The sequence below is a fragment of the Mesoplodon bidens genome (assembly GCF_964165515.1).
Source record: "Mesoplodon bidens genome assembly, chromosome: 1".
Lineage (NCBI taxonomy): Eukaryota > Metazoa > Chordata > Mammalia > Artiodactyla > Ziphiidae > Mesoplodon > Mesoplodon bidens.
The window spans coordinates 136,042,481-136,054,788 of record NC_138176.1 but is presented as its reverse complement, the minus strand read 5'-3'; the positions used below and the strand labels follow the sequence as shown (position 1 = coordinate 136,054,788).

The 12,308-nt window shown below is 42.0% G+C and overlaps 2 protein-coding genes across 5 annotated transcripts in view; one reads left to right on the top strand and one right to left on the bottom strand.

Annotated features, from left to right (window-relative positions):
- PPAT (phosphoribosyl pyrophosphate amidotransferase) overlaps positions 1-2,701 on the bottom strand; it is a 36,969-nt gene extending 34,268 nt beyond the window's left edge. Inside the window, exon 1 of the mRNA XM_081251230.1 lies at positions 2,400-2,701. Within this exon, the coding sequence (XP_081107356.1) occupies positions 2,400-2,527 (128 nt within the window). The 5' untranslated portion in view covers positions 2,528-2,701. The remainder of the gene's footprint in view (positions 1-2,399) is intronic.
- The window catches only part of PAICS (phosphoribosylaminoimidazole carboxylase and phosphoribosylaminoimidazolesuccinocarboxamide synthase), a 50,154-nt gene that overhangs the window by 18,144 nt on the left and 19,702 nt on the right, over positions 1-12,308 (top strand). For all 4 annotated transcript variants that reach the window (XM_081251203.1, XM_081251201.1, XM_081251202.1 and 1 more), the window contains 2 exons: positions 3,355-3,421; positions 7,915-8,112. In XM_081251203.1, coding sequence (XP_081107329.1) covers positions 3,355-3,421; positions 7,915-8,112 — 265 coding nt within the window. The remainder of the gene's footprint in view (positions 1-3,354; positions 3,422-7,914; positions 8,113-12,308) is intronic.

Genomic DNA, 12,308 nt, shown 5'->3' with positions numbered 1-12,308 from the left:
TGAGTGGAGGAGGGTGAGGAGGTAGACAGAGCCTTCTGCAACAAACCACCACTTGCCAGTGTACACTGTATATAACTAACTCTATATTAAACTATAACAATCTATCTAGGCTTCTAATTTTGACATTCCTTGATTCAATGCCATATAAAAACATTTTTTGTTAGTTTATTTTATTGAAGTATAGTTGATTTACAATGTTGGGTTAACTTCTGCTGTACAGCAAAGTGATTCAGTTATACATATACATACATTCTTTTTCATATTCTTTTCCATTATTGGTACCACAGGATATGGAATATAGTTCCCTGTGCTATACAGTAAGACCCTGTTGTTTAACCATTCCATTAAAAACATTATTTCTTAACCTTCGACCCCTACTTACGAGCTTAGAGAAGCAGAAGATTTTATCTTCTAGGCATAAAGAAGCTTCATATTCTTAGAATCAGAATCAGTTTCCCTAAAGGGTGAGGACTTTTGCTAATTTAAAATTTTGAATTGGATAGGATTATGGGCAAGAACCAGCCCTCTCAGTGAACCTTAATGATTCTATGCCTACACAGGGAAAATTTAAATAGTTTTCCATTAACATCTTTCTTCCCCAGAAGCTACTGTTTTTTTTGCCACTGTTATTGAAAATATCACAAGGTCAATTTTCAAAACTACAGTTTAACAAATACTTGCTCCATCAAATAAGCAGCCTGATAGAATCCATTTATTTTTCTCTATCATCATGTAGTAATCACATTTTTATTGCCCTTACCTTGTATTATCTAATCTCATAATTCTTTCACTTAAAAGTCACTACAGAAAAGTGCATGTAGTTAGGAATGAAGTTATTCATTAAAAAAAAAAAATCACCCCCCTCTTCTTTACACACACATTTAAAGAGGAGATCTTGGGATGAACTTTCTGAGTTATTTTAGCTAAAAAATAAATAGTTAAAAAAAAATTCAAGGTCAGTTCATTTCTTTCTCACAGACCACCAGGCAACTCTAAAGATCCCTTGTTTTTTATACCTCTTCCCATGACAGAATATCCACAATAACTTCTCCGAAGAATGTTATAAACTAATGTTGCTCTGGACTACCATACGAAATAACTTTTAGTTTTTCCTTGGATTATATATAATCCTCTCAATAATGTAAATGTATTTTAAAATAAGATTTCTATTATGGTTAACCCACAATTATCCAAGATTAGAGTAAGTCAAACTAGAAATATTCTTTTTGATTCATCCCAGATTCTAAGTTACTCTCAGCTCTTAGTAAACAGGGAGTACACAAGATGTGAAACTCAAACTCAAGTATTCAGGACCCTGAAAAAACCAAAGAGACTACTTCTAATTTAAGTTTGGTGAGGGAAAGCTAATCATTTGGAATGCATTTATACATATTGCTCCCATACTGCCCATAAGCGTTATTGCCAAGTTCCTTAACTGTTCTAGAAGTTGTTGCTGAGGTAGTGCCTTATGGAAACTTTGTAATACTTTCAGTGATAATGGCAAACTTAGGTTTATATTTCTTAAGGAAATTGTTTATATCAACTTCCAGTTAGTTCAGTTAGTAGGTAATGGAAAGATCACAGAAGCAGTTATTTTTTAACTCAAAGGATCTATCAGTTTTTCAAAGTCAATGTGTATCTTGTCAGACAGGAACTACTTTCCTCTCCCTCTTTTAAAGAGGGGAGTTATTTTGGCATTTCCTTACTACCAACCTTTTCATTCGTTATCTAAAACGTTTACCAATGAATTTTTTGCAGATGCACTCTTCCCTGCGATTGGGTTATTTTCTGTTAATTCAGATGAGATCTAGAACCGGTAGTTCCTTTTGAACACCAAGCTAATTCAGCTTCCCCGGGTTTGAATCCCTAAGTTCCCACAGCTATGCCTACGTTCAAATACACAATCTGCCCAGTAGCTCTGCCCTTGCAAACAAAAGCTTGTGGTGGCTGCAGGCTCCGCGCGAAACCTCAAGGTGTATTGTAGGTCCTGGACCAGCAGTCACCCCACACAAGCCTATCACAAGAACAGCTCCAGGCTCTGGGAGATTAAAACCCGCAAGCAGTCAAGAAAGAACCCCGACTGGGCTAGTCCAAGCGAATCGGAGCCTTATAAACTGGCCAGACCAAGGAGGGGTGCACGACACCGGAAGAGAGGGGAGAGCCCCTAAAGAGCACGAAGAGTTGCGGGGAACAGGCTGAAATCCAGGGAGGCAAGGTAGCCCCCGCGCACTCCTTGGCAATCGGTGGACACCACAGGCAGGTACCCGTTCAGGTAAGAGAGAGATCCGGCCTCCGGTCCTCAAGCGCCAGCGAGATCGCCAACTCCGGCCGCGGGAAGCGGCTCGGGCAGATGGAGAAGCACGCGCGCCGCCATCCCCACCCCTCACCCAGTCGCTCACCGGTGCTGCAGCCCCACGAGTCCCAGAGTGATCACATGCGGCACATCTAGCTGCGTGGGCCACTCTCCTGAGGCGATGCATCCGAACACGCCACATTCCTCTCGGATCCCCAACTCCTCCAGCTCCATGTCGCCGCCGAAAGCACGTGGAGGGACCCGCCGCTGCGGCAGGGGTCTAAGCACCAACCAGTTGTTCGTTCGGCCTGTAAGCCTCAAAAGCTCGGGCCGGCTGCAGCCGCTTCCTAACCAGCGGCTCGACCCTCGCTACTGCGGCGGCGCGTGCTTTCCCTAAGTGAGAGTGATTAGCTCGCCCACCGCCACACTTCCCCGCCCCTACAGGCCCACCAATGAGCGAGGACGGAGGGAGAGGCTCCGCGGCTGAGGGGCGGAGTCAAAGGCCCTGTGGGGGTGGAGCTAGCCCTCCACCGGAGGCCTGGGGGAAGATCATTTTTCTGCACGTGGAAATCTCCGTTATTTTCCAACACCCAAGACTGAGATGATGAGACTAGCGGGGTTAACGTCATTTCTGTCCTAGAGGATGTAAATTTTGTATGTCCCTCTCCACATGCTTTCCCCCAGGCCGTCACTACTTGGTATGCTCCAACCTCTGAGCCACTCTCGCTGCCGAGGAGGGGGCCAAGTCAGCGAGCTGCTGTAGGGTGGGGAGGGGCCGCCAGTGCGCGCCACTTTTCCTCTTTCCTGGAACTGCGCCCGCGCAGGGCGGGGTACGATCCGCGTCGCTGCGCCTGCGCGGCGGGAAGCCTTGCGGGAGGCGCTAGCTCCCAGAGTCCAAGTTCTCTCGATCCGCAGAGACCCCCGAGGTTCCGTCACCGCGGTGGTGCTCGAAGAGACCGCGAGGGGGCACTCTGGGTTACGCGGCCCTGGCGGGGGCGTGTCTATCCGCCGTGCCTCCCTTCCCCGCCCCGTGAGCCTCTCTGATCACTCCTCTTTTCCAGACTCCTGCCTCTCTTCCTAGAGCTGCTGCTGCTTCCAGGCCACTCCGGATAATGGCGACAGCCGAGGGTGAGTAACAGGCGTCCCCAGGACTTGGGACTCCCTGCCATCCACGGTCTTCCTGCCTCTCTGCCTTGAGCTCGAGGGTTCACGCCGTCACGTGCGCGCTCCGCGGCCCCGACGGCAGCCTTCCCCGGGCAGAACCCGGTCTCCCTGCACCCGCCCCGCTAGGCCACTGGGCTAGCGGGCACGTGGCCCAGGCGCTTCCGAGCGGTGCGTCGGAAACAAAGCACTCCCAGGCCTCCGAACTTTCTGAAACATCCAGAACTGCTTCTGGGATGGGGAAAAGGCGCAAAGGGTCATTAGGAAGAGAAATGGCCAGGGGTTGGAGAGGTGCTTGGAAATCGCGTTTGCAATCAGTAGATGTTGCAAAACAATCGCAGGAGCATCTAGTGTTGACTCTTGAAACCAAAGTCTTGCTTTTTCCTGTGAGGCTAATAATAACCTGCTATTCCAGAAAGTTAATAATTGAACCTTCTGAAAAATTTGCTATTTTCTGTGCAGATTTTGTGTGTGTGTTTAGCCTTTTTATGCCAGTGATGGCTTTGGAGAGTTACAAAAACACCAGGGAAAAATTTCCTTCCTTCACTTTGCACTTATTATATTACATATTTATATAATCATTTTGGCCACTCGTGATTAGGATCCTCAGGAAAGATTGTTTGTGCTATTTTTACTGTAAAACGTTGTCCCCCAGCCCCCATACTCTATTTCTAAACTTACGGTGAACCAAATTTCTTGTGTTGTCCGGTCACTACATTCTCTTCCACATAGAAAAATTAAATTTAGGTTAAAAACTATAGACTAAACAAAATGGTCCTGATAACAAGTAACAACTCCATAAAATCAATGCATTAGACCAGAATTTTCCCTGCCATACCTCTAAACTGACAGATCTCTAAAATCTTTGCTCTTCCACTTCCTTCCGTCTTGCTTTTTTTTTTTGGCAGGTTAATTTTTCCAAATTTTCACGTTTATGGTTTCTAAATGGCACTTCATTGCCCAAAAATGTTCTCTGGCAATGCGAAAGCTATTGAAATCCATTCTGAAGAACCTTTCATTCACATCCTGCATACTGCTTCCTTCCTACCTCTTCAACCCTTACTTAGGTTTTTCTCTCTTATGAATCCTAAGCCTACATTCCAGGCAGGTTAATTCACCAAGTTTACTCTTCTCTATGTTTGTTCTTGCTGTTTCTTCTAGAACAGTGCTGTCTAATAGAAATATAATGTGACACTATATATGTAATTCAAAAAGAGACATGTACCAAAGTGTTCTTTGCAGCTCTATTCACAATAGCCCGGAGATGGAAACAACCTAAGTGTCCATCATCGGATGAATGGATAAAGAAGATGTGGCACATATATACAATGGAATATTACTCAGCCATAAAAAGAAACGAAATTGAGCTATTTGTAATGAGGTGGATGGACCTAGAGTCTGTCATACAGAGTGAAGTAAGTCAGAAAGAGAAAGTCAAATACCGTATGCTAACACATATATATGGAATTTAAGAAAAAAATGTCATGAACCTAGGGGTAAAACAGGAATAAAGACACAGACCTACTTGAGAATGGACTTGAGGATATGGGGAGGGGGAAGGGTAAGATGTGACAAAGCGAGAGAGAGGCATGGACATATATACACTACCAAATGTAAGGTAGATAGCTAGTGGGAAGCAGCCGCATAGCACAGGGAGATCAGCTCGGTGCTTTGGGACCGCCTGGAGGGGTGGGATAGGGAGGGTGGGAGGGAGGGAAACGCAAGAGGGAAGGCATATGGGAACAGATGTATATGTATAACTGATTCACTTTGTTATAAAGCAGAAACTAAAAAAAAAAAAAGAAAAATATAATGTGACACTCACTATATGTAACTTTGTTTTCTAGTAGCCACATTTTTAAAAGTAAAAAGAAACAGGTGAAATGATTTTTAATATATATTATTTAACCCAATATATCCAAAGTAGTATCATTTCAACATGTAATCAATATAAAAAATTGTGATTTTTGCAAACCTTTTTTTCATATTGAAATTCACTGTGTATTTTACGCTTAACTTACATCATCTCAATTTGGAGTAGCCACGTTTCAAGTGTTTCATAGCCACATGTGGCTAGTGACTACCTTATTGGACAGCACAGTCCTAGATGTTCTGACCTCTTTGTGGAAATTCTGTACTTTTCAATACTCTTAAATGTCAGCTCTATGAATTATTCTCAGTCCTCATTGATATCTTCTGAATTCATCTATGAATTTGTAGCAGGCATTTTGGCACTTATAGCAAATGTCTCCTATAATGTTATGTTATTTCTATCCATTAGTTGAAATTCCTACCCTGTTTAAAAATTAAGTAATAAATACCAATTCAGGGAATTCCCTGGCGGTCCAGTGGTTAGGACTCCTTGCTTCCATTGCAGGGGGCACAGGTTCGATCCCTGGTTGGGGAACTAAGATCCCACAAGCTGCACGGCGAGGCCATATGTAAATAAATAAATACATACATACGTACATACCACTTCAAATAAATCGAGAGAGAGGAGCAGTAGGTATAAATTATCTAACCCAGGCAACATCTTAACTTTCCCTTCTTTTATCCCCCATATTGAATCAATTATTATAAAACCTTTTACCTTTTAAATATCTTGAGTCTTACCCAACTGCTTTTTCTTTAGACCAGGACATTTCTTGCCTGGATTGCTGCCACAGCATCGTAAGTGGTCTCTCAGTCTCTAGTTTTCTTCCACCCACCCCTTCCTCATTTCATTCTCCACACAGCAGCCATAATGGTCTTTCTAATATAGAAACTCTGTCATTTTACTGAAGTACTTAAAAGCTTTATAGTTGTTCCTAGGATAAAGTGTAAACTCAATCACCATGGCTTGTGAGACCCCAAGGGTGGGTAGTGAAATGGAAGGGAAGGAAACAGTGTTTCAGGCCTAGGGAAGAGCGTGTTAGAAGCCTGAGAGGAGGATATAGAGATGCAGTTACAAAGTTGGAGTTCAAGGAAGGGAATAGAGAAATCTGAATTTGGAGCCCTGAGCTGGGACTCCATTCTTGGAAGGACCTTTTAAACCTTGTCAGTGAATCAAGACATTACAGTTAGAGGATGGGAGTTCATCCTCTGAATTAGGTGCCCTGCAGTGGCAACTATTAAACTGAATTAGGTACCCTGCAGTGGCAACTATTAAACTGAATTGTATCTGTTTTGTTTAATCATTACCTTCATTAATTGGTGATGTGACCCCTGCCCAATTCCTCAGGCTTATCTCCTGCCTTCCCTTTCTACTCCTTAGCTGCTACCCCATCCCACTCCCACCCCTTCACACCCAACAGCAATGTACACACACACAGTGCTCCAAACATACTGAAGTTCTGCCAGGTGCTCTTTCATCCCCTGGTCTTGACCCCTTGCCGTCTTCCAGCTAAATTTTGACTATTCCTCAGATCTCAGCCTAATCCTCACTTTGTTCTAGACTTCCTTCTTTGACCTCTAGACATCAGAGGTTAGGTTAAGTGATCCTGCTATGAACCTGTGATCCCATAGTCTGTATTTCTCACATTATACTTATTATGATGTTTAATTTCAGCTTCCCTCAGACTCCAGTCACTTGAGAGCAGGAACTCGGTTTACTGGTACATCCCTAGTACCTGGCACATGGACACTAAAAAATGCAGATACTGAGAATGAGTTGATGTTCTGGGAGAATGAGAGGTGATTTCTCCTCTTGGAAATTTTAAGTCCTTAAATGTCTATTATCTCTGATCTTCATCGAAATCATTCTTTCTAATGACCCAAGTCTACTTTTCTTTAGGTGTGATGACCTGGATCAAAATTGGATTCTCTTGTCCTTACTTTTCACAGTTTTCTGTAGCTGTTAGTGAGGAGAGGGGATCAAGGATGGGGGAATGCTTCCAAATGGGCTAACTTCAGTGGGTGGAGGTGCCCCCTCTTGCACATTAACTTGAAATCAAGAAACATATCTGGCTGAACTTTCCCATTTTGCCTGCCATGGAAAGCAGAAGATGGGAAAAATACAACATTTTTTTCCCTGCAAGCTAGTTTAGTTATTGTATTGTGAGAACATATATGAAACTACTCATGTTGTTGCATTAATTTTAATGTATTTTAACTAATTCTACTTCAGTTCTGCTGTGAGAGGCAGGTTGATAGCGAAAAGAGCACGACACAGCATTAGATATTGGAAGACATGGTTTTTTCTGGCTCTGCTATTTCTTGACTGTGTGACCTCTACTTTTTGATAGTTTCCTAATCTATATAATTATTTACATAATTAAAATTCATCACAAAATTTTATGAATGAAATGTGATGATGCATTGAAAATTGTAGAGTGTAAGGTTCTATGCAGATGAGTTCATTTTTATTAAAATTATTTAATTATGCTATGTTCACTGATTCATTGTTCTAGACAATTTAGTCTTCTAAATTATCTTCTCTACGAAACTTCCTGAAATCCGATGTTTCTGTTTTATTTCCACAGTACTGAAGATCGGTAAAAAACTCTATGAGGGTAAAACAAAAGAAGTCTATGAATTGTTGGATAGTCCAGGAAAAGTCCTCCTGCAGTCCAAGGACCAGATTACAGCAGGAAATGCAGCCAGAAAGAATCACCTTGAAGGAAAAGCTGCAATCTCAAATAAAATTACCAGTTGTATTTTTCAGCTGTTACAGGAAGCAGGTGAGTGGCTCTCCCAGTAGCCTCCCCCTTCATGTTCTTTCTCACGTATACATACTGGTCCTATTCATTGGGAAATGACATTATTTGGGTAAATAATTGTTGATAACCAGTTGATTTTTTTTTTCAGTTGTTATAGGAAGTAGTAAGTGACTCCCCCCTACAGCCTCCTGTACCACTCTGATCTCTTTAATGGGGAGATGGCATTATCTGGTTTAACAACATGTTTGGGGATGTCTCACATGCTAAACTTATTTAAATTAAACCAGAAACTTAAATTTCACTGTAACACTTTACTTGGTTTGGAAGTACTTAAGTGGTATCATTCAGTAAGTTAAAAGGAATCTTAGGGCTTCCCTGATGGCACAGTGGTTGAGAGTCCGCCTGCCGATGCAGGGGACATGGGTTCGTGCCCCGGTTTGGGAAGATCTCACATGCCGCGGAGCGGCTAGGCCCGTGAGCCATGGCAGCTGAGCCTGCGTGTCCAGAGCCTGTGCTCCACAAGAGGAGAGGCCACAACAGTTAGAGGCCCGCGTACCGCAAAAAAAAAAAAAAAAAAGGAATCTTAGCAGTTTGCTACAGTCTTTGTCTGGCATGTATTTCTGCAACTTTCCTCTGGTAGGAAATCTTAGGAGAGGCTTACATGAAGCATGAAGGAACTTAAGGAACTTAACCTGTGAAAGAAGCACATTCTGGTGTTTGGCAGCTCTAACGAATTGAAATTTAGTCCCTAAAATTCTATATAAATTTGCTCCACCCATTGGAGATTATACAGAACTTCAAATCCCTCTTCTACCTGAAAGCCCTAAAAAGTAATTGAAGACTGCAACCATGCCTTCTCATCCTGCCATTCCCCAAGTGAGAGATTTGGACTAGATCAAGATCTGCAGGGTTACCTCCTGCTCTAAAACTGAATGAAGATGATTTCCAATAGAGAAATCTATTCAAAAGATGAAATTCAGATCAAAACATTCTGTGGAGGGCGTTTGGAGTGAAAGAAGGGAAATTAGGATAACGGTTTTTCTGCAGGGATTCAGGCAAAAGCTGATTGGTCTGTAGTGTATAAAATCTCAGCCAGCAAAAGATTTGAGCTCTTTGCCTACAGTGTAAGAGACCCTGTGCCTTGGATCATTCAACGTGTGAAGGCTCCAGTTCCTTATCTGTAAAGTAAAAGCTTTGTTCTTTTTCATTCCAGTTCTAATTTTACAGTTTAATATCATTGTCTCCTTTTACTTCCAATATTCCCAGTTGCCCTCACATTTCTTAGATTTTCCAGTAAGCATTAATCTTAATTATTAGTAATTAAAATTAATTAATTATTCTTTCTTAAATCCAATGGGGAATTTAATACCTTTGTTTCCAGTGAAGATAGATCTGCCTTCCACAAAATAACAAGGTAATTCAAGTTAAACCCATTCCGTCAATACAGAATAGGTACTTGAGTAATTTTGCCTCTTCCAAAGTCCCTTGTTTCACATTTTTAATTAATGTGTAAAAAATACGTTTACTTGACAACCTAAATTGTCATCCATATCATAAATCCCTCTATGCATTGAGGGTGAAAATGTTGCTGTAAATTTAAAGCACCTCCCTCAGTTCATAAGTAATACAACCCAGGATTTTTACTTCAAGGCCTCCTTGATTGGTGGTTTCCCAATGACTGAGTAGATTTCTAGAGACGGCATCAAACTAATATTAGGTTTCTTTTGCAGTACAAATAAGTGCTCCATTTTTTTTTTTTTTTTTTTGTGGTACGCCGGCCTCTCACTGTTGTGGCCTCTCCCGCTGTGGAGCACAGGCTCTGGATGCGCAGGCTCAGCAGCCATGGCTCACGGGCCCAGCCACTCCGTGGCATGTGGGACCCTCCCAGACTGGGGCACGAACCCGTGTCCCCTGCATCGGCAGGTGGACGCTCAACCACTGGCGCCACCAGGGAAGCCCCAACTGCCCCATTTTTTAACCTCACAAGTTATCTCCTCCCCATACACATTAAAATGGTTTATAGTTGCTAGACACTATAAGCTGTTAACAATACAACTAGCTTCTGTGTCGCCGTAGTAATTGTACCCATCTATGGGATTATATATATGCATTTAAGTGATGGGGGATAAGTACAGGCCCAAGTTTTTATTTGCTTATTTAATAAGGCACCTATTCAGTGTACTTGCCAGGGCTTAAGGACAGGTGAATTAGGGTGATCCAGTTTTGACTCTCAAAGTCCTGCATGCAGCTGGGAAGGTTGGTCATCCACGTGAAGTACTCCAGTAATCATCTATTTGGCACACTTAACATAGCTAAAACTTACTTGGTTCACAAGAAATGCTGAAAGGTGTTTTCCAGGTTTTATATACTGTGGAAAATCTAAGGTTTTAAAAATTCTTAAACAGATGATTAGTTTTAGGGTATGGATTAAGAGTTCTGTTAAGCCTTATATAATTTTTACTTGCTAGTAGTTAAATGCTATGTCTAGTTGACCATCAGTGGTCTATTTAAAACTGCTTTCTTGGGGCTTCCCTGGTGATGCAGTGGTTAAGAATCCATCTGCCAATGCAGGGGACATGGGTTCGAGTCCTGGTCCGGGAAGATCCCACATGCCATGGAGCAACTAAGCCCGTACACCACAACTACTGAGCCTGTGCTCTAGAGCCCGCGAGCCACAACTACTGAGCCAATGTGCCACAACTACTAAAACCCACGCACCTAGAGCCCATGCTCCACAACAAGAGAAGCCACCGCAATGAGAAGCCCGTGCACCACAATGAAGAGTAGCCCCTGCTCGTTGTGACTAGAGAAAGCCTGCGTACAGCAACGCAGACCCAATGCAGCCAAAACTAAAATTAAAATTTAAAAAATAATAAATAAGTTTATTAAAAATGTAAAATAAAACTGCTTTCTTTATAAACAGGCATATATTCCAAATTAAGATATTTCTAGAAATTCAAATGGAAAAAGCACCAGAATGAGAATCAGTAAATCACAATTCTAGTTTTCTCTTTGTCACTCATGAGCAAACTATAAATAACTGTATTATACATGCTATACCTAAAGTTCCTGAATTTAGTCTCATTACTAAAATATCAAAATTTAACCTTTTAGGTTTCAGTTCCCTCCTGCACAGAAATGCACTATGATTACGTTTTGGTGTGATAGTAGTGACATGACTAACAGTCTTGGCAGTTGTTAAACCACAGGTGGGGAGCTGGGCAACCTTAATAGAGGGATGGCTCCAGCGCTGTCATACTTGGCCATTGTAATTCAGAATGTGAAATGACATTTACATTTTCTTAGTAGTCTTGATAGGAGTTTTGAATTTTGTAAACAACTGAGACTAATGGGAGGATTTCTTTTTCTCACCGTATGAAGCCATGCAATTTGCTTTAATGATTAACTCCTATATTAGAAGCAATCATTATATCATCTAAACTGAATCTCTCTTTTTTCTTAGTAGCAATTTTTTTTTTAATGTACAAGATCATTACCATAAGTTGATTCTGTGGTTTTGATTCCCTTAGGTATAGGGGAGGACTTTCCTCTGAGTAACAATAACTGTTGTGTATATTTGAACAATAGATTTGGATACTAGTCTATCAAGCTTGATAGACAGCTGAGCAAATATGACTACTAGGTAACAAACCTAAAAAAGAAGAGCTCTTAAACCCAGACATGTACTTACCACCTCAAGTTAAGGATTGATTTAAATCATCTGCCTGCCCATGAGCCCAATTATTCATTAAAGGTTAAAATGGCCTAAGTATTGACACTTTTAACATTCTTTCCCAGAGTTGCTGTTCGTGCAGCATACAATTTATTTATTTATTTATTTATAAATTTATTTATTTTTGGCTGCATTGGGTCTTCGTTGCTGCCCAAGGGCTTTCTCTAGTTGAGGCAAGTGGAGGCTACTCTTCGTTGCAGTGAGCAGGCTGCTCATTGCGGTGGCCTCTCTTGTGGCGCACGAGCTCTAGGTGCGTGGGCTTCAGTAGTTGTGATGCACGGGCTTAGTTGCTCAGCGGCCTGTGGAATCTTCCCAGACCAGGGCTTGAACCCATGTACCCTGCATTGGCAGCTGGATTCTTAACCATTGCGCCCCCAGGGAAGTCCACAATTTATTCTTTTCCCTGTTTTAATTGCATCTTCCTGGTCAAACCCAGAGGGAATGTGGAGAAAACAGTACAGGTTTAAAAACTGGATAGTGCATT